General features: G+C 41.4%; 1 protein-coding gene across 1 annotated transcript in view; it reads right to left on the bottom strand.

The window, feature by feature from the left end:
• Positions 1-23,261, bottom strand: part of taf2 (TAF2 RNA polymerase II, TATA box binding protein (TBP)-associated factor) — an 86,013-nt gene that overhangs the window by 18,102 nt on the left and 44,650 nt on the right. The window contains exons 17-24 of the mRNA XM_054780972.1: positions 21,056-21,182; positions 12,082-12,207; positions 10,830-10,970; positions 7,474-7,584; positions 7,144-7,337; positions 2,936-3,075; positions 2,749-2,818; positions 2,435-2,544 (exon numbers count right to left, since the gene is read on the bottom strand). Of these exons, the coding sequence (XP_054636947.1) occupies positions 2,435-2,544; positions 2,749-2,818; positions 2,936-3,075; positions 7,144-7,337; positions 7,474-7,584; positions 10,830-10,970; positions 12,082-12,207; positions 21,056-21,182 (1,019 nt within the window). The remainder of the gene's footprint in view (positions 1-2,434; positions 2,545-2,748; positions 2,819-2,935; positions 3,076-7,143; positions 7,338-7,473; positions 7,585-10,829; positions 10,971-12,081; positions 12,208-21,055; positions 21,183-23,261) is intronic.

A 23,261-nucleotide genomic window follows, 5' to 3' on the forward strand; every position in this document is an offset into this window, starting at 1 on the left:
ACGCAAACTCCTCCACCACGATAAGGTGGTAGCTCAGGGAGGAGGTCTCATCAGACCAAAGAATCTTTTTTCCACTTGACCATGGAGTCTTCCACGTGCTTTTAATATGACTTTTCTTCAACAGTGGCTTTCTCATTGCCACTCTCCCATAAGGCTTTGACTTTGAAGTGACTTTGAAGAACCCGGGCAGCAGTTGCTACATGCACAGTCTCTCCCATCTCAGCAGCTGAAGCTTGTAACTCCTTCAGAATAGTTGTAGGGGTCTTGGTGGCTTCTCTCACTAGTCTCCTACTTGCACGGTCACTCAGTTTACAAGGGCGGCCTGATCTAGGCAGATTCACACAAGTGCCATATTCCTTCCATTTCTTGACAATTGATTTCACTGAACTCCGAGGGATGTTCAGTGCCTTGGAAATTTTTTTGTAACCATCCCCTGAATTGTACTTCTCAATAACCCTTTCTGTGTTCTTCTGTCTTCATGGTGTAATGGTAGCCAGGAATACTGATCAACCACTCTCTGGACCCTTCATATACAGGTGTTTTCCAACTCAATCACTTGAAACACACCCACACCACTCAGGTGATCTTCATTTCACTAATTGTGAGACTATTAGCGACAATTTGATGTACCTCTATTGAATTAGACCATAAAATTAAAAAGGGGCTGAATAATTATGCAAACAATTATTTTCATTTATATAATTTTCTTTCATTAACATTACTTTATAGAAATCTGTTTTCACTTTGACATTAAAGAGTTTTTTTCCAATATTTTTTTTATTAAAAAAGCTAAATTTGATTGACCATGATTGATTTATGAAAGCAACAAAAGGGTAAACCATCAAAGGGGGTGAATACTTATGACAGGCACTGTACTTCTGTGTCTTTGCATCTTTGTAAATTTTACTTTCGGAATATTTTGACTTTATTCCCATAATATTATAACTTTTCAACTAACCAAATTTTCCAAAAATTTATTTTGTTTTGATTCTCATATCACAAAAAAGTAAACTAAATATTTTTCTTTAATATTTCAACTCGGATACTAACATTGTTCCTCATTATATTAGAAGTTTATTCTCGTAAAATTGTGACTTTTTTTCTAGTTAGAATACAACTTTTTTCACTTAATATTTTGACTTTAGACTCATAAAATTACAGCTGTTTTTTCTGCTTTGGTGTTTTGTTTTTTTTTTAAATTTCCAAACTATTTCAACTTTCTTCTTGTCAATTTCGTCTCATAATTATATAATATTATAACTTTTTCTACAACCTTAAATTGCTTTATTCGCTGTTTTGTTTTTTCTAATTATATTACGACTTTGAAAAAAACTACATATTTTTCCTTAATATTTCAACTTTATTCTATTAAAATTATGCTATTTTTCCTGCGTAATATTACATCATTCTCAGAAAATTACAACTTTTTCTCATTACAACTTTTTTCTCTTAATATTATGATTTTATTTATCTTTATGAATATTTATGTTTTTTGTTTTATTGTTAAATATTGTTAAATATGTTAAATAATATTTTTAGAATCTGCTGCGGGTCAATAAACAGTGATTCGCCCTCCAATAGGTGGCCCCCTGGCAAGCATAAAACCTATTGTAATACATTGGGAGTAGACATTGGCTACGTTTACATGCAGTCAAATAACCCTATCATAACCGGAATATTAGCAATAACCCGTTTGCGCACAGTCATGTAAAAACCAATAACGCTTTTGAAAAAACAGAATATATTCATATTCCGTTTTTTAAAAACAAGAATATTACCCCTGGGTTACTCTTTTTCTAACCTGAAAATCGGGTCATGTATACGCCTATTGGGAGATATCCCGATCAAAAGTAAACATTAATTAGTGTTCTGCGCATGCTCTATTCAAAAGGAATCTTGTGTCCTTGGCAGGAATTACTTATAAACGACACGCAAAACCCCACACTTTTGGAGCGAGGGGGAAACAAGCCACCTCGTTAGTGTAGTGAAAGACAGGAACATGTCTTTTATTGACGGTAGAAAGTACCACAATAGCGAAATCTATCAGAAGGTGGGCAAGCAGTTACGGAAAGCAGGGTTTGTACAAATGCATCTTCAAAAGTGTCCAGGGTGCTCTGGAGATATAGCATGGATGTGGATGGCGCAGCTCCGTCTCAATTTCCTAATTCTTCACGTTCTCGCCTTCCATTAATGAAGAAAGTGAGACAGAATAGTGTCAAGTGTCAAGTTGTTTACGTCATGACGTTTTCCGTGTGTCGAGACGTTGTCCATTCGTTTTTTGGGGGGGCGGGTTTCACTTCGCCCATGTAAATGGGTTATTCCAAATGTTTTAGAAACCGGAATATTGACCTTAACCCGAATATTGACTGCATGTAAACGTAGTCAACATGTCTTTAAAGATGAGGTGTATATGAGGTTTGTGTGTGTTCCCCACCTGAGTTCATCAGCTTCCAGAGTTGGTCCACCAGAGCTTCATCACATAGACTTGATTCTGTTGTCTTGGTGAAGGGTGGGTTCTTACAAAGCATAGCCAAGATCTTATGTCTGAAAGAAGGACATGTTATGTGAACGTGCATTACATACCTTTACTTACAAATGTAGCATAACACCCACACTGTCACAGCATATATATAAAAAAAAAACTATCTGGGAAAGTGGGAATTTTGCAGATGTAAATAAAGACATGATTTCCTAACATACTGTACAGTCTGTGTAAAAATGTATTAGAATGTTTTTTTGCTTACTGACCTGACATAATGAGCTGGGTCGCTCTGGACGAGACTGAGCAGCCACTGTAGTTCCACTGAGCTTCTTTCAACTACAATTGAAATAGTATAATAATATGGTAGGTGAAGACAGGTGTAGAACAGATAAGTCAGATGATGTTCACCATATTGCTCATGCTTGTTTCATTCACTGAAAGGACATGTCTTACCTCTCGTATAGTCCACCAGAGCCTCCAGAGCAGCAACACGCACATCAACAAAGTGTCCATACTCTGCATAGGACCTGAAGAGTGACGCTTCACTTGGAATATGACCATTCTTTTGAAGTTGCCGAATGGCTTTAAGACAACTAGAACAAAAAGGTGCAAGAACACATGAAACGATATTAGAATCCAAACTGACCCAACAATCCATGGCTGCAGAGTTTGTCCCACCAGGTTGCCTCGTTACAGTATGTACCACCAAACTAGCTGCTGACCCCGTCTCACGCAATCGGATTAGTTTAAAACAAATTCATGTTCATACGGAAAAACAGCGCAGCGGCATGATGAAAGGCACATAAGAATGCATTCATGCAGGCTGACTTGGTGTAAGAGTGCAGATAGACATGTTAGAAGCGCTATTTTCCTCTGCTACATTCATACTGTCTGACGGGAAGGCTCTCACCACATCTGTGTCTTTATGCAACACATCATGCTCACTCACACAATTGGAGCAAATCATTTCAACGGCATGGAATTATTTAGCATTATTTAGCTTTAATCTGTGATTGTACAAATATACAACATGCTAACGTTTCCATATGGCCTGTATGAGGCCGTATTGAAATGATTTCCCCCCCTCCATTCAAACACCGGAAGTGACATGGGGTGCCTCTGGGTCACGTGATCACTCAACAATACCAATTTTTAAAATCAAACCATTTTTCAAAATTAAAACTCAAATATACCGTATTTTCACGACCATAAGGCTCACTTGAAAAGTCTTAAATTTTGTCCAAAATGGACATTATAATGCGGCGCGCCTTGTGTGTGCACCGAGTTCCAAAATCTGTATGCTCCGCTTGATTGACTGGAAAGCATCTCCTGCCGACACACTGCTTATATAGAGGAAAGGCGGACGTGACTGAGGACAGCATGCGGACGTTAAAGGCGGAAGGGTGGGCGTGAAAGAAGACGCTAAAGGCACACCCCAGTAGTTATATAGGTATATTTTATGAAACGGTGCCATCTATCCATCCATCTATCCAAGGACTACCGTGGCGCAGCAACATCCAGCGGATTACGAGGAAAGCTGGCTATCTTCCGCTCCTACTGCAGTATAAACATTGCAGACAAACACATCCAGCCCAACTACATCACCAACATGGAAGACGTGCCGCTCACTTTCGATATCACGGTGAACCACATTGTAGAGAAGAAGGGGACCAGCACGGTAGCGATACACACAACGGGGCACGAGAAGTCGGCTTTTACTGTTGTGCTTGGTTGCCATGGCAATGGACAGAAACTGCCATCTATGGTGATTTTTAAGATGAAGATGCTGCGTAAAGAAAAGTTGCCAGCAGGAGTCATCGTTAAGACCAATCAAAAGGGCTGGAAACACGAGGAGAAAATGGCTGAGTGGCTGAGTGACGTGTACTAAAAGAGACCGGATGTTTTTTTCCTACACGTCACCGTCCCTGTTGATCTGACTCCATGCGCGCCCATCTCACCGCTGTTGTGAAAAACCAAGTGCAGCAAATGAACTCGGAGCTTGACATCATTCCGGGAGGCTTGACGAAGGAACTCCAACAGCTGGACATCGGTGTAAACACAGATGGCGAACACAGCTTCACGAAGACTGAGAGGCAGCGCTGGGTGAGTTACACCAAAATTTCTGAATGGATTGTGCACTGTTGTTGGAGCATTCAGCCGCATAGCAACTAGACTGACTCTGACAATGACGAGAGGGAACCTGGCGTATTTGATGGAGAACTTGACCCGCTGTTAATTTGGGATACAGAAGATGAGGACTTTGATGGATTTGTGGATGAGGATTGATACAAAATAACGCGAGTACATTGTTAATACTTCAATAAAGAACAACCGAACTCAGTTTTGCTCACGCTGCCTTTTTAAAAACATCCGATAGCATGCATGATAGCGTATGTTTTAGCACTCTTGCATGCTAGCGTATTGTAGCATTGCTGGGAGCACTTCCTGTTCCCCAGCGTGCTTTGCGGTACTGTTTTGGTGCAAATGCTCTTAAAGTTACATGTTTGAGCTACATAGATGTTAGTTGTTGTTGTACACAAATAGCGGTAGTGTCTTGTCTGTTTTGTCTATCTGCTGCGTTGCTGTGTGATGTTTTTAAGTTGTGCACCATGACTGAGACTGTTGTGTTGAGTGATGACCTTCTTGATTTCAAGTGGGTTTGATAAACTGAATGAGAGTTCTCTTCTTAATCTGTCCAAAGAAATAAAGCACTTTCGCTTCCTCACACACTATGTTTTAGCGTGCATGCGTGCTACCGTATGTTTGACGATATCTGGGCCCAATAATACGGTGAGCCTATGTATGTGTTAAATACAGAAATAGCACCTGTAACTGAGACTGCGCCTTTTAATACCGTGCGCGTTATGGTCGTGAAAATACGGCACATAGCCCACACGACTGCCTTGAGGTTAGCATGTTCAGTACACAGTCATGAGATCCGGATTCAAATCTCTCTTGTAACATCTCAGTGTGGAGTTTGCATGTTGGGAGGGGTAGTTTTCTGGGTACTCCGGCTTCCTCGCATATTCTACAAATATGCTCTAAATTGTCCAATGCAAGTGTGAATGCTTGTTTGTATATACGCTCCTCAAAATTTTAGGACCGGTTGAAAAACTGCAAGAATGTACACTCCCCTCCAAAAGTTTGGGAACACCTGCAGGTTTGGAGGGGAGTGTACATTTTGCACTGTTGGATCTTGAGGAGGTTTTAAGTAGAGCTTCAAAATGCAAAGACTTTGAGTAAGTAATTTATTGCAAACAAGCATTAACCTGAAATAGATGATCAAGTTTAAGAGCACATCCTTTAAAAGGCAAAATCTTGGTAAAAATGTGGATTGAATGTGATTTAGTGTCAGTTATTCACACGTTCATGACCTCCTGAGGGCAAAAGCAAAAAAGCTTGCTCTCGTTTTCTTGGGATTGTTGAGCTGCAGTGTGAACATTGCTGCTGAGGCTGGACGGAGTAAGACAGTGAGTTGAAACTTCTTCAAACACTGGGGGTTATGGCACAAAAAAGTCAAGTGGTAGACCCAACAAAATGTCACCGGCCAAACATGAGACAATGATTTATGGGACATTTACTCTCTGATGAGAAAAAAAGGCGGTCCTGATAGCTTCCAACATTACTGGCATGACAAGGAGATTACACCGGATACAAAGTAGACGGGGCGCCATCATGATCCTTCAATGGAACAATGTCGCTTCAAGTTGTGCAGTCGCGTCAAATGGCAGCTGGCTATGTGAAGATGTTGCAGCGGCATCCCTCATGACTGAAGGTCTTCGTCGTGTGGTAACAGGACAACGCTGCACATCACAAAGGACTTCTTCCAGAAGAATAAGCTCACGCTTTTGGACCATCCTGCGTGTTCCCCTGATCTAAATCCCCTAGAGAACATTTGGGGATGGATGGCAAGGAAGTTTACAAAAATGGACATCAGTTCCAGACAGTGGATGCCCTCCGTGAAGCCATCGTCGCCACCTGGAGCAACATTCCCACTAGCCTCCAGGAAACTCTGGCATCAATCATGCCCAAACCCATTTTTCAGCTGATTAACAAGAATGGTGCAGATACTCATTACTCGCTCCTTTTTTCATTTAATTTCATTTCTATTTCGGGGGCGGTCGGGTTTTTTTGAGAAATGGACTTTTGATCAGCTGATGAACTGACTTTCACTTTAATGTTTGTTTGCAATAAATTGCTTCTCAATGAATGCTTTGTCTCACTAATATTTCTTCTACTTTGCATTATGCAACATTGCTGTTGCATTTGCAACAGTGCAAAATGTACATTATTTTCAACTAGTGTTACATTTTGATCAGGAGTGTATTGGTTGGCGACCTGTCCAAGGATGTACCCCAACTCTCACCCGAAGTCAGCTGAGATTGGGTCGTAGGCTTACCAGTGACCCTAGTAAGGACAAGCACGATAGAAAATGGAAGGGTGGGTGATATACAACACATCACAAAAATGACACTTTGATACAGCATAGTGTAGTCAGTGTACAGCTTGAGCATAGTGTAGTCAGTGTACAGCTTGAGTGTAAACTTACTGCCACCTCAAACTAACAACACACAACCATTAATGTCTACAACACTGGCAACAAAAGTGAGTACACCCAAGCTGCACACACACATTGTATCACATTCCAGGCAAGTAAATACCTGATAGTAATTGTGTTCCTGTAGCTTGGCAAGAGTTTTTCCATGTTGAGGAATCTGGTAATCTCCTCCAAAATGAGATGTACATCAGCATTTAAATTGTCCACTGTCCGCATGTCATTGTTGATGCTGATGGCAGGGGTCAAGGAGTTGGTCAGTGCTTCAATCAGTTCTGCACGGTAGTAATTATCTGAGAACTGAAAAGAAAGCTGTGAGTGGGAATGTCACATGTAACATTTGCATGATCAGAACATGCTGCTACTGAACCATCCCCAATATTCCAACATAGAAAGAAATTAGGTTAAAGGGATAAAGGTATGTGTTTGCATTTACTTTGTTTTTCCTGTTGTCATTGTACTTGATGAGGTCAAGTATGAAGTTAAGGACATCTCTGGGGCAAAGATTCTGGACGTCTCTGAGTAATGCCATGGCAACAGGCATTGTCTAAAAGGAACACAGGGGGAAAAAAAAAAGGACATTAGCTCAAATTCTGACAACCGACACATTTGCACATTCACAAAATATCTGCTTTTGATGCATTAACTAGAGTCCTAATTGAGTTCCAAACACTTGTTACAAAGATATAAATTGAGGGAAGAACAATTTATTGTTTTCAAATACTTTCGTGATCTGAAAATGTGTAGAACAAGCAGCATATGACCAGTTTGCACATAAGATTAATTGAAAATATGATGTGCAAAAGCGCAATAAACCTCTGGGAAATAAAATAATTCGGGGTGCACAACATTTGTTTTTCAAGCCGAAACCAATAACTTTCTGCTTCTCAAGACTGATACCAATACCCAACTTTACTTTTTTTTTTAAATTAAATGTAACTCTAGTTTGTGCACACCTGGAGGCAAGAAAAGCTCAAACAAAGTTGGAGTTGACAAACTGTACCTATAGATCCTGTCTTTATCAAATATCTAAAATAATTGCAGCGGCTCAAAAGTAGAAAATGTGGCTCCAAGGGGTTCTAGCCAACAAAATGTGGTATCTTCAATGACCTCCAGATTTGATCACAGATTGCTTTAGACCTCGGGTTGTCTCTGGCAAACTTTTCAAATGCTGCGGCAATAGAAGGGTTTCCCTACATGTAATGGATTGTGGCGAGGTGCCACGGCTCAGTAAAAGCCGCCACTCCATGCAATTTTTATTTTTTTTAACATGAAAAAATGTTAAGTAATACAGTGTATGGATATACAGTATGCTCTATCAGGGGTGCCCATTACAGCGATCGCAAAGGTAGTGTGGGTTGCGTGTCACCTGCACCATTACTGTCACTTGATAAAATTTACTTACCAAAATTTACTACGATAGCCGACGTCATTTGGCCCATGTCGATAAATTCGGTGTTTTAATAAAAAATGAAAATAAAAGTATTTTTTGTCTGTTTTGAGAGTGTGTGCGGTTATGCTATATTATTTCCCCTTAAAGAAGAGGGACAGCATGTGTAGTCATGTGACTCCACCCATCCAGCCTGAACAAGAAGGGAAACGGACGAAGAGGGAACGGGTGATGGTTCAAATGAAGAAGCGGCTGTACACTGCCAACATTTCGCTCGCTTATGTGCCTAGAAATTGACTGTGGGAGTAGAAAAAATAAAAAGGGAGCACACATGCGACTACGTTTTTCAACCCTTTCATTCGCATTTTGCTTCTGAAATAAGTGCAGACAAAGTGAATCAAAGTAGAGTAACATTTTGGTGCATCTGTATGTAAATCTACAAGTCTCCCACAACTTTTCTTGGCTCACATCGGCAATTCGCGCTGACACGCCATGACATCTCAGCCGTACAAGCTGCACTCGCTGACGTAGCTAACTAGCTATGTTATCAGTTGGACACTGGTGCTTTCCTGGAAAGATGACTGCTCTCTGTGACGTACAATAGTACTTTCCCAATCATGAGCAAAAAATATTTTTTTTCCCTGTTTGTATTCATCATAACGCCGCTCCAAATGATACACAATTCTTGACTTGAAATATATGGATTTTTAAAGCCATTAAAAAAAACAAAAAACATGTACATCATGAGCAATTATGCAAAATTGCCAATTCACAAATAAAGAACAGCTCGAAATGAACTGAAAATTTAACTCAAGCTAAAAGATAGCACATATGTCTGAAAATCTACTTGCCTAACACTAGTGTCTTTAATAGTAGCACAACATTTGAATCACACTTTTACCGTGTTATTATGAGCAATGAGGGATTGCGTTCAAAGACACCACACAATTTAAGTTGAATTCAAATGTTTTGAGTGTAGATGTATTTTCTGGAATTTCCAAGTATACGTTAATGCATCAAATTGTACTTCCCGCAGTAAGATTAATGTTGGTGAGTGATAAGAATATCCATTTACTGTTTTACGTTGTATTTCTGTGTATTTAGACCACACATAAACAATTAACAAAGATGTAGTTGTGACCTTCGGAATGTACATGAGTGCACCTTGCTGTCGTCTTGTGACATGAGAAAGTGTCGTTCCGAGGAGGAGTAGAGACGTGTCAGAATAAAGTTATTCAAGAGCGTCAGACTGTGTGGGGCCGATATTGTGCCGTCACAAAGAGATGTGGCTTGACATGATGCGCGTGCGTTAATTACTGTATTTTCACGACCATAAGGGGCACCGTATTAAAAGGCGCAGTCTCAGTTACGGGTGCCATTTCCGGTCTCTTTCAGTACACGTCACTCAGCCACTCAGCCATTTTCTCCTCATCCTTCCAGCCCTTTTGATTGGTCTTAACGATGACTCCGACTGGAAAATTTTCTTTTGGCAGAGCCTTCCTCTTAAAAATCACTATAGATGGCAGTTTCTGTCCATCACCATGGCAACCAAGCACAACAGTAAAAGCCGTCTTCTCGTGCCCCGTTGTGTTAGCTACCGATGTCGAAAATGAGCGGTACGCTGTCCATGTTGGTGATGTAGTTGGGCTGGATGTGTTTGTCGGCAATGTTTTTACTGCAGTAGGAGCGGAAGATGGCCAGCTTTTCCTTGTAATCCGCTGGATGTTGCTGCGCCACGGTAGTCCGTGCCCGGATGGATAGATGGCGGCGTTTCATAAAATATACCTATATACTGTAACTACTGGGGGTGTGCCTTTAGCGTCCTCTTTCATGCCCACCCTTCCCCCTTTAACGTCCGCATGCTGTCCTCAGTCACGTCCGCCTTTCCTCTATATAAGCAGCGTGTCGGCAGGAGATGCTCCCAGTCAGTCAAGCAGAGCGCTCTTCAAAGTCACACAGCAACACTTACAGATTTTGGAACTTGGTGCACACATAGGCATGTCGCATTATAAGGTCCATTTTGGAGAAAATGTAAGACTTTTAAGTGTGCCTTATGGTCGTGAAAATACGGTACGCCAAAAATGTTAACGTAATTAATTAAATTAATTTAATTTCTTAATTAAACATAATTCCAGATGATGTGGGTAATGCCTCAGTAAGTTAAATCTTATTTCTTTAATATAATTATTAATTATCCATCCTTCCATCTTCTATGCCGCTTATCCTAATTAGAGTTGCGGGGATAATTATTAATTATCTTATATAATTATTAATTCTATGTCATGCCTAATTCTACAGTGTTTTACCGTGTCATTTTTGTGAAACAATACAATTCTCGCGGCAATCAATGCCATGACACCCAACAAATTGCTGCGTGCATGTTTTCAATAGTGTCATCTTACCTTTTGCAGGAAATAGCTTTGGAAGTTGATGAAGTTGTTGGTCTTTACAATATTGGGGCAGCTCTTACAGCAGAACATTCTGGTGAACAGGGACTTCATAGCTGGTGGGCCCTGCCACGTGCTCACCATAGCATTGGCGATCTGCAAGAGTTATGTCAACACAGTAACAAAGTTCATATTAAGACCCTGTTTATTGATGTTTTAGCATATACTGATCTCTGCATTTTAATAATCTCATGAGTAAACGATGGTCTATGGCCTTGTACATGTGTTTTCATTTTTGATATGCTAATATTAGCTGCTTGCAACCAAAAACCCCCCAAAAAAACAACTTTTGCTACAGTTTTCGTGTTCACTAATTTGCTTGTTTCATGGACACATAACCCATCTGTGGGGTCACATTGCTTGCCGGTTGGAAGCAAGGTACTGTATCTGCACATTCTCCAAGTACAAATTTAAATACCTTTAAGACCTTTTCAAGACATCGAAATAGAAAAATTAAGACTATACCACTTTGAATGCACACATTTGGTGAACAACAGTGTGCATTCATGTCATCTGTTAGACATGCATACATGCAAAGTGCTTAGATAAAGTGAATGTTGAATGTTTTTGGGCCTGCAGTTGCCACCGTGCAATGACCAGACTGACTTAGTGGAGCAAGCACCATGATACATTTCAACAACCAAGCAATAAACGGCAACTAATCGCAGACGTCAAACATTTTCCCATAATGTAATCAATTTTTTATATTTTTCCTGATATTTCTGAGCTCTATCAGTAAAGTGCCAAAAATCTGCCTGTCCATCTCAATGGACGGGTTGGCAATCCCTGATCCATGGAATGCAGATGACACCCGCACAGAACAAATGTTGCCCCCAAAAGGTACGCTGGTCACTGATAAAATTGCGGTAAAAAAAAAACAACACACAAAACCAGATGGAGCCATTTCACTCGCTCAATGTTAAATGTAAAACCTCCCTTTCCAAAATTCCAGACATTCCAGACAATTTAAAAACTTTTTAAGACCTTACAAACCCAAACTTGTACTTAAGCCTTAAGACTCCGCAGGGACCCTGTGATAGAGGATCAAATACTGTATTTTCCAGACTATAAGTCGCATCACTCAAAAAATGTGTCATAAAGAGGAAAAAGTTGTAAATCACGTAAATTAATTAAATGTTGAAAAAATAGAAGTGCATATGGTAATAATGGTAATACCGGAGGGGAAAAAAAATGATGAATGACATACCGTGGCCAGGCAGAAGCAGGCTTGAATGCGGACTTTGTAGAAACACTGTTCTTGTTCAAGGATGTCAGTGAGAGCCAGTCTGGAGGCAGGAGTTGGGAAACTTTCCAGAGCAGATATGGCCTCTTCCTAGTGAATAGAAAAGATCCAACACATCATTCCTGAAACTCAACCTTCTCTTGCAATGATGACTGGGAATAATCCATGGAGATATCAACTGATCAAAAGCTTGGTCTTGTCTTATAATTGGGATCAATATGGTAATTAACATAATAGAAATAGAGTAGTCCCTCATTTATTGTGGTTAACTGCTTCCTGACCCTGCCATGGTAAGTGAATTTCCCAAGCAGGATTCTTAATTTATAAATGTAATACTTTTGTAGTTTATGACCTTCTAAAATACGCTTTTTAATATTATTAAAGCCCTCTAGACATGAAATAACACCCCATAGTCACCTTTACACTCCTCTTATCCAATATAGTAAACATAATCAGATAAAATAACCAATTTAGCACATAAATAAGATTCGTACTCAAGTGTGTTTCAGTAAATGTCTTCCTGAAGTGTGGACAGGAAGTGACGTCGGGGACTCAGAGTTGAGTTTTAGCTGGTCACAACAGTAGCCCGTGTTTTTATGATGACGATTATGATGATGATGATTATTATTATTATTGTGCCTGTTGTGAGAAATTTCAAACCTGCAATAAAAGCCTGTTGTTCAGGCAATCAAATCTGGTGCGTGTGTTACTAGTGACACCAAGTGGCCAGTGTAGTCTTTGAATGCCTTAAACGGTATTTGTATTTCAGTTCATTTAGCCATTTTATGCTTGAAAATGCTTAATTTAGGCCAAGAATACAACATGCAATTTTTTTACCTAACTGTAGTCAACCACAAAACAGCAATCATTCATTTACCGTATTTTCACGACCGTAAGGCGCACCGTATTAAAAGGCGCAGTCTCAGTTACAGGTGGTATTTCTGTATTGAACACATACATAAGGCGCACGGTATTATCGGGCGCAGGTATGGTTAAGCACGCATGCACGCTATAACATACTGTGTCGCTCGGGAGTCAGTAAGGAAGCGATAGTGCTTTATTTCTTTGGACAGATCAAGAAGATAACTGTCATTCAGTTTATCAAACCCAGTGGAAATCAGGAAGGTCATCACTCAACACAACAGTCTCAGTCATGGTCCACAACTAAAAACATCACACAGCAACAGACCACATAGACAAAAACAGACAAGACACTACCGCTATTTGTGTAGAACAATAACTAACAACTATGTAGCTCAAACATGTAACTTTAAGAGCATTTGCACCAAAACACTACCACAAAGGACGCTGGGGAATACTGTACATAGCATGCATATACATAGAATACATAACATGCATGCTATGAATGTTTTTAAAAAGGCAGCAGGAGAAAAACTGAGTTTGATTGTACTTTTTTGATATTTAACAATGTACTCACGTTATTTTTGATCAATCCTTATCCACAAATCCATCAAAGTCCTCATCTTCTGTATCTCAAATGAACAGTGGGGCAAATTCTCCATCAAACACAGGTTCCAGGTTCCCTCTCGCCATTGTCAGAGTCAGTCTCGTTGCCGTGTGGCTCCTCAGAAATGCCGGCATTTGTGAATGCTCCGACAACAGTGCATCAGACACGTTAGCCCAAGCATCCACAATCCACTCACAAATTGTGGCGTAGTCTTAGTGACGCTGCGATCGCCATCTGTCATCCATTGCTCCCACGCCGCTCGCAACTTCACTTTAAATGCCGTGTTTACACCGATGTCCAGCAGTTGGAGTTCCTTCGTCAAGCCTCCCGCAATGACGGCAAGCTCCAAGTTCATTTGCTGCACTTGGTTTTTCACAGCGGCTGTGAGATGGGCATGGAGTCAGATCAACAGGGACGATGAAGCGTAGGAAAAAAACATCCTGTCTCTTTCCGCACACGTCACTCAGCCATTTTCTCCTCGTCTTTCCTGCCCTTTTGTATGTATGTATGTATTGTACTTTATTAATCCCACAGCAAGGAAATTCACTTGTTACAGCAGCAAGCAAGATACGCAAGTAAAGAATACATAGTGACATAGTGACTACAACATGGTTCAGGTGGTGCAGGTGTTGTAGAGCCTGACAGCGGTCGGTATGAAGGACCTACGGAACCTCTCCTTCTTACACTGTAGGTGTAACAGTCTGCTGCTGAAGGAGCTGCTAAGGGAAACAACAGTGTCATGTAGGAGGTGAGAAGTGTTGTCCATGATGGATGTCATCTTAGCCAACATTCTTCTCTCCCCCACTTCCTCCATGGAGTCCAGAGGACCGTCCAGGACAGAGCTCGCTCTCCTGATCAGTTTATTGATCCTGCTCCTGTCTCTGTTCGTGCTGCCCCTCTCCAGCATCCCACAGCATAGAAGATGGCTGAGGCCACCACAGAGTCATAAAAGGTCCGTAAAAGAGTCCTGCACACACCAAAGGACCTCAGTCTCCTCAGCAGGTGGAGGCGACTCTGGTCCAGTTTGTTGTTAAGCTGAACACCCAGGAATTTGTAGCTGTCTATCAACTCTATGTCCGCTCCCTGGATGTTCACCGGTGTGAAGTGAGATGTTTTCCTCTGGAAGTTAATGATGATCTCCTTTGTCTTGCTGGTGTTGAGTTGTAGCTGGTTAAGCTCACTCCAGCTGACAAAGTCCCTGATGACTGTCCTGTATTCAAGATCATTCCCCTCTGAAACACAACCAACAATGGCTGTGTCGTTGGAGAACTTCTGGATGTGACACTGTGTGGAGTTGTGTGTGAAGTCCGAGGTGTAGAGGGTTTGGTTTGGTTTAATTTATTTCGAACATGCATATGTCCGAAAAGGAGTAGGAAGAAGCAGAGCTTATTTAATCCTATCCCCTTTTTGTAGCACATCAATTGCTAATACATACATGTGTGTACATACACATACAAACACGCACATACATATAGACACACTTACATCTGCACCTACATAAGTATGCACATATATACATATACAGTATACACATATACAGTATACAGGCACACAAATGCTTAAAAAAAAAATAATAAATTCTCCCCCCTTTTTTCCTCCTTTTCCTTTCCTTTTCCCTATTTATTTATCCTGTCCTTCCTCTCCTGTTGATATCCACATCTTCTTTGGTTTTGCACTGCTAGTGACGCTGGGTTTGTATACAAGAGTTCTTTTTATTAACTATGTCAAGGTTATTGCAATTATGCGTATTGTCATAGTAATATGATCTTTAATATGTATCCAGAACACTGATGTCTTAGACAACAAGCACACTTGCGACTCCTGGACTTCCTTTTAGTTTGATGTAGATTTTCCCGTTAGTGCTCCAAATGTTTTGAATCTTTCCTTGCTTCCTCAGGTCTCGTGCTTTTTTGGCGATGTCAGAATTGCGTTTTGTCAGATGCTCATTCATGTAGACGTTGGTGCCTCTAGGCTTCTTTCCCTGTTTCAGCAGTGCAGTTTTGGATTCCCTGTTGGTGAACTTAATGATGACAGGGTGGCGTTGTTTCTGCCATATAGTGGGACGCAAGCGTCAATACTGTTGACATCGACATCCACCTCCTGCGATTGTAGGAAGTTAGCAATCTGTTGCTTTATTGTAGGAACATCTCTTGACTTGGGTGTGATTTGGAGCCCTGTGAGGACCACATCATTCATTCGTGCCATCTGATCCATCTCGTCAATGAAGTTTTTAATTTGCTCCTTGATATTCTCCTTTGCTTCCTTCTCTTCCTCAAGGGTGGTGCGAAAGTCAGCATTGTCCTTCAATAGTGCCTTGATATCATTCTGTAGAATGTTGATATCATTGCATAGTGCTCTATTTTCTTCCCTGGGTCTTTAGCATCCTTGAGATCAGTACCTGAGGCGGATTCCATATGGTTTATAGCCTCCTTGAGAGCAGTGCGCAAGGCAGCATTATCTTCCAATAATGCCCTAATATCATCCTGCAGAACCCTAACATCCTTGCAAAATGCTGTATTTTCTTTACGGTTTATCGCTTCCTGAAGAGCAGAGCTCAAGGCAGCATTGTCATTCAGCAGTACCTTAATGTCGTCCTGCAGAGCCTTGATATCTTCCATAGGGTATTAAGAGCAGTGTTCAGGTCTGCAGTTTCATCTTGCAACTTCTTGACTTCTTTTGTTAGTTTTTTGATATACTTGTTCTGTGCTCTATTTTCTTCAGACTGTATCTCTGCAGTTGAATGCAGCTTCTCAATTGCTCGCATTACTTGTGGTAGAGTGATCTCTCTACTCTCCAAGTGACTAGCGAAGGTTTCGTTGAACTTTTTGGTAGCATTTTTCCACTCTAGGTATCCTGGAATATTTAGGTATCCTGACTCAGAGCCAGAATCATTTTCCTTTGTGTTTGACATTGTTGCTAAGCAACCTCTTTGAACTTCAGCAGTTCGCTAGTTAGCTAGACTTGCTAGCAGGTATCGATAGTTGTATCTGTACCTCTCAACTATCCAAGTTAAAGTTGGGGGATTCAGCAAGCAGCACTGATCTTGTGTTCATGAAGTGTCGTCAGGAAAGCACCAAAATAGTTAAAATTTCCAATATCATCAACAGAGCTCCTGCCATACACCGTACCCTGAGGGGCACCTGTGCTGCAGAGTACCATGTCAGACACACAGTGTCAGACTCAAATCTGTTGAAAAACAGATTGAGTTCATCTGGCCAGATCTTGTCCCCACTGGCTTGGTCTCTCCCCACTCTTTTACCATGGCCTGTGATGGTCTGCAGGCCTCTCCAGACTTCCTTCTCCAGTTTCCTCCTGTAGCAGTCCTTGCCCTTCCTGATCTTATGACGGAGTTCCCTCTGGACTCTGCGCAGCTCCTCCTTGTCCCCCGAGTTGAAGACCCTCTTCTTCTTATTCAGCAGGGCCTTAAATCTCAGAGGTCACCCAGGGTTTGTTGTTGGGAAAACACCGCACCAACTTGGAGGGCACAGTGTTCACCACACATAAGTTAATATAGTCTGTGATGCAGTGCGTCATGCTGTCAACGTCACTGCCATGGGAACTACAGAGCGCTTCCCAGTCTGTTGTCTGTTGTCTGGAAGCAGTCTCTGAGCCTTTATTGTCTTTAGTGTGGCATTTCACATACTGGGTGAAGGTGGGAAGAGCAGAGAACAGAGAAGCATGATTGAAGTCACCGGAAATGAGGAGGAGGGATTGGGGGTGCTGGTTCTGAAGTTGAGAGACGATGGTGTGGATCTGCTCTATAGCTGCAGCAGTGACCGCTGAGGGGGGGATGTACACAGTCATAGCAATAACATGTGAAAACTCCCTCGGGAGGTAGTATGGCCGCATGCTAACCGCTAACAGTTCCAAGTCTCTGGTGCACAGTTGCGGGTGGCACCATCTATCATTCACAAACACAGCGATTCCCCCTCCTTTCTTCTTACCGCTCTCCATTGCATTCCTGTCCGCTCATACCAGCTGGAATCCGTCCAGTGTGACGTGTGAATCCGGAGAAAGTTCACTCAGCCACGTCTCCGTGAAGCACATGAGGCTGCATTCCCAGTACTCCCTCTACAGTCGGGTCAGCGCCGTGAGCTCTTCCATCTTGTTGGGGAGAGATCTTACGTTCCCCATGATGACAGACGGTAGACATGGCTTGTACCGTCTTTTCCGCTTCTTGCACTTCACTCCCGACCTGCATCCTCTTCTACTCCTCCGCAGCTCCTTGGGGATCTCCGGCCTCTCCGCGCAGAGAGGGGGTGTGTGGCACAGGGCTAACAGTTGATCCCGGGTGTAAACAATGGAGCCTTGGTGGAATGGGGAGCCGTGGCTGAAAAAGTTTCCCACATTTGGAATGAAAAGTTCAAAGAATATCAAGGCGCAGACTACAAAAGTAACAATATGAACCTCCATAGCTGCACACTTGACAAAATGCGACCAAAAGAAAAAGTAAGAAGAAAACTAAAATATGATAAAAACACTAAAAGGTGGAAAAAAGTACAGAGCTGCTGTAACCGACAGCCACTCATGCGGCGCCATTTTGAAAAAGAAAGAAAAAAAATTTGATTGGTCTTAACGATGACTCCGGCTAGCAACTTTTCTGTACGCAGCGTCTTCCTCTTAAAAATCACCATAGGTGGCAGTTTCTGTCCTTTACCATGGCAACCAAGCACAACAGTAAAAGCCGACTTCTCGTTCCCCATTGTGTGTATCGCTACCATGCTGGTCCCCTTCTTCTCCACAGTGAGGTTCACCAAAATATCGAAAGTGAGCGGCACGTCGTCCATGTCGGTGATGTAGTTGGGCTGGATGTGCTTGTCTGCAATGTTGTGCAATGTGGGGCCGATATTGTGCCGTCACAAAGAGATGTGGCTTGACATGATGCGCGTGCATTAATTACCGTATTTTCACGACCGTAAGGGGCACCGTATTAAAAGGCGCAGTCTCAGTTTTGGGTGCCATTTCCGGTCTCTTTCAGTACACGTCACTCAGCCACTCAGCCATTTTCTCCTCGTCCTTCCAGCCCTTTAGATTGGTCTTAACGATGACTCCGACTGGAAACTTTTCTTTTGGCAGCGCCTTCCTCTTAAAAATCACCATAGATGGCAGTTTCTGTCCATCACCATGGCAACCAAGCACAACAGTAAAAGCCGTCTTCTCGTGCCCTGTTGTGTTAGCTGCCGATGTCGAAAATGAGCGGTACGCTGTCCATGTTGGTGATGTAGTTGGGCTGGATGTGTTTGTCGGCAATGTTTTTACTGCAGTAGGAGCGGAAGATGGCCAGCTTTTCCTTGTAATCCGCTGGATGTTGCTGCGGCGTTTCATAAAATATACCTATATACAGTAACTACTGGAGGTGTGCCTTTAGCGTCCTCTTTCACGCCCACCCTTCCCCCTTTAACGTCCGCATGCTGTCCTCAGTCACGTCCGCCTTTCCTCTATATAAGCAGCGTGTCGGTAGGAGAAGCTCCCAGTCAGTCGAGCGGAGCGCTCATCAAAGTCACACAGCAACACTTACAGATTTTGGAACTCGGTGCACACATAGGCAAAATGTAAGACTTTTAAGTGCACCTTATGGTCGTGAAAATACAGTATTAATTCATTCAGTTTTGGAAAAAAGTAGCGTGACAGTGCAATGTTCGAACCGCGAAGTGGCGAGGTACGACTGTACAATAATCCCCCGTTTTTACCTCAGTTAATTGGCTCCAGAACCAACCATGATAAGTCGGATTCCTAATTTAGAAATGGAATATTTGGGTAATTAGAGCATAGAAAACCGCTTATCCTCACTAGGGTCAAGGGTATGCTGGAGCCTATCCCAACTGACTTTGGGTGAGAGGCGAGCTACACCCTGGACTGATCGCCAGTCAATCGCAGGGCACATACGCACAAACAACCAGATCTTCCCGATCTCCTGACTGTGTGACTAACCACTAGGCCACTGTGCGAGAAAACCTGTTTACCACCTTCTAAATGTGCTTTTTCACATCATTAGAGCCCTCTAGACATTAACTAACACCCCATAGTGATCTTTAAACTCCTATTACCCCATAGTAGATGTAAGAGAAAACATATATATATATATATATATATATATATATACAGTGTATATACTGCTCAAAAAAATTAGAGGACAACTTGGAAAACACATCAGATCTAAACTGGGGGAAAAATGATCTTGAATATCTTTCCTGATAATAAGTGGGTGATGTATTAGTAACAAAATGATGCCACATAATTTGATAGAAATGAAAATGGTCACCCTATAGAGGGGGGAAATCAAAGACACCCCAAAAATAAAAGTGGAAAAAATGATGCAACAGACTGGTCCATTTTACTAAAATGTCATTGTAGCAACTCAAAATGATTCTCAGTAGTTTGTGTAGCCCCCACGTGCTTGTACGCATGCCTGACAACGTCGGGGCATGCTCCTAATGAGACTACGAATGGTGTGCTGGGGGATCTCCTCCCAGATCTGGACCAGGGAATCACTGCGGTACCTGGATGCATGGAGGAGTAAAATGGACCAGTCTGCTGCATCATTTTTTCACTTTTATTTTTGGGGTGTCTTTGATTTCCCCCCTCTATAGGGTGATCATTTTCATTTATATATATATATGTCCTAAGACATATAGGACATAAAGACTCGCGCTGGTGTGTGTTGCTATAAATGTGTATCCTAGGGCAGTGGTCCCCAACCCCCGGGCCGCAGCCCGGTACCGTGCCGTAGGTCATTTGGTACCGGGCCGCACAGAAAGAAAAAATAATTTCCATTGTTTAATTTATTTTTTGTTGTTTTATTTTGAAAAGTTGACGGATTCTGTATGTTACATCCGTCTCACTTGATGCATGTCCATTGTGCGTGTGTGCTAACTTTATCTCATGCCGCACAGATAGACTACTACTGTATTTTTACCATTTTTCTTTCACCTTATATTTGGTCTCAAATGCTGATACTATGTGGGAATGCATAAAGGTAAATTTTGATGACTTACTGAGTGCTAATGTGCACATTTGTCTCAAGTTAATTCATGCAGGCACACTGCCTTTTACCACACACGTCAAACAGCCATGTAATAATCTCTCTGGAAAAACTTGGCTGGAACTTGAACTGGTGGATGGTGGGTCAGCATTAATTTTGTGCTTTTAATTTGATGTTATTCATGTCTTAGTATTACACAATACATCATAAATAAGATAAATTAGATCGCTATAGCTTATCGCTAGAGTTTAGTGAAAGGCAGACAGGAGTAGTTGCTCCAGTATATTTCCACCCTGAGCCTTGCATGCAGACACACTGCTCATGTTGGCAATATAGCTTTTATAAGTATATCTTGTAAAAAAAAAAAAAAAAAATTATATTACATGTTATCCTGGATGTTGTGGCTGGCCTATCACTGGCCTATCACTCACATACATTTGAAAGAAACCATAATAATAAGTCATACTGAACGTAATACATGAATTTACCTGCGCAACGACATCCCTTTCATATCGCAGCTGGTACTGCCACATGAAGTCGGCTTGCTCCAATTCTACTTTCCGCAGTATTGACATGTCTGGATCGATCCGTATCCATAAAAGAGGAGAGTCTGCACTGCAGCACAAATATAAAACGTATGATTACATTAACACATACAACATTTAATCAGTGGTTGGGAGTATTTGGACAGTCACAACCTTTTCATTATTTGCCTTGGTCCTTGCCTTGGCCCAGAAGGTCTGACTCAAACCAAAACTGACTCTAACCAAGGCAAGTTTTCCCACAGAAAATAATGTAAATCCAATTAATTTGTTCCAGACACCTGGAAATTTTAACACAAAACACATTTTATAGACAATAATTATACCGTAAATTCCTTTGAATTCCTTTAAACTTTGAACCCTGCGTCTTATCCAGCAGTGCAGCTAATTTATGGCTAAAAACTAATCTCTTGACATCTCCTTTACTTCAGAACTTCTAATTGTTTAAATACTGTTCCATTGTTGTTGAGGAAACGGGAGCTCTTTCTTTGCCAGGAGCCAATCACAAGCTATCAGCGCACTCAGAACAAGCTTGTCAACCTGCTGGAAGTCAGTCAAGGTCATTATATAAACCAGTATAACAACACAACAGTCTGACTCATGGTGTCGTTGTTCAAAGAACATTTTACTAGCAGAACTAAATTCAGCACACAAAAATGTAATACCCTAAAGGTGTATCTACAAATATACAAACATGTTCCAGTATGACTTCGAAATAATAAAAAAAACATTTTAAAGTTTTCCCATAAGGCATTGCATCTGAGCAACACATTCATTGGGGCACTGCAATTGGGTCAGCTTCCATCTTTTTGCTTTGGTCTCCGGGTCCTCTGGCTCTCTCTGGTGGACAGTAGCAACATTGCAGCCATTTTTTTAATGCTTTCTATGCTCTCCTCCAATTAAATGTTTTTTCCAAACAAAATGCATTATGGGAACACTTAAAAAAAAAAATCATATAAAATTTGTACTGATACATGTTTCTATATTTCTGAGGTATAACATTTGAGTGTTAGTTGCTGTGTGATAAGTTTAATGTTGTTTGTAAGATGAAACCGTGAGTCAGACTCTTACATTGAGTAATGACCTCCTGCAATTTCCAAAGGTTTGACAAGGTTGTCGTGAGTTTATTCATAGCTCATGATTTGCTCCTTTCAAATAAAGAGCTCATTGGTCCTCACAAACTTGTGCGCGCCACACTATGCCACTTTATGAAGTGGACACGTGCGGCTTATGAATTGGTGCAGCTTATATAAGAAGAAAATCTGTAAATTTAGTGGGTGCACCTTAGACACCAGAATTTATGGTAGTGTTACATGCTAAACCATGCTAAACCATTCAAAATACCCTTTCTGCTCAATATTTGTTCCTGCTTGTGGCTCCACATCCACCGCTGTGTTTCCTCAAACTATGGTGTGGGCCGAGGGTCAAACAGGACATTCATCACGCCTCAAAAACATTGTGCCATTGAAGGTAATTTATGTTGGCGCGTAATTAACGCGTTAACTTTGACAGCCCTAGTAAAATCTATAAAATAATAATGTTAGAGTCCACCCATGTATGAGGAGAGAGAGCTAGAGATTTTATGAATTGTGAAAATGCCTCAGATCATAGATAAATAACAGACCTAAAAGGCCTAAAATATATTTTGTTGGAAACTCATTTGTCCAACAGATAACAACAAGCTGAACCACACAAAGGTGGGACACAGCGCAGCTGTGTGCTGTTTACATTCATGTGTAATGACTACAGCCTTCTCTTTAAGCCCTAAAATTCGCCTCTCTCTTTTGTGCAGTCCATGTGTTTGTTACATTGTGTCTCTCTATCTGGTGGCAGCAACTCTGATATAAACATGTGCCGTTGACCTAAAAATAGCGCCCGCGGCCCACAATGCATTGCACGATCCCATGCAGGATATCGTCCAAACAAACTTCGCACCATAGCGCACGCTAACCAAGCGGGAAAACGCAAACCAGGGCAAAATTTTATGAATTTTTTGGGATGTTAACCAAAAAACGCACTAACCGGGGCGAATGTTAAAAGAGATGCCATTGTATTTGAAATAAGTGTCATCATGTTATACTGTGTGAATTACCCCAGCACTGAACACACTGAACAAGATAATCAGTATAGTCTACTGATTATCTTGTTATCT

This window comes from Dunckerocampus dactyliophorus, chromosome 7 (genome assembly GCF_027744805.1).
Source record: "Dunckerocampus dactyliophorus isolate RoL2022-P2 chromosome 7, RoL_Ddac_1.1, whole genome shotgun sequence".
Lineage (NCBI taxonomy): Eukaryota > Metazoa > Chordata > Actinopteri > Syngnathiformes > Syngnathidae > Dunckerocampus > Dunckerocampus dactyliophorus.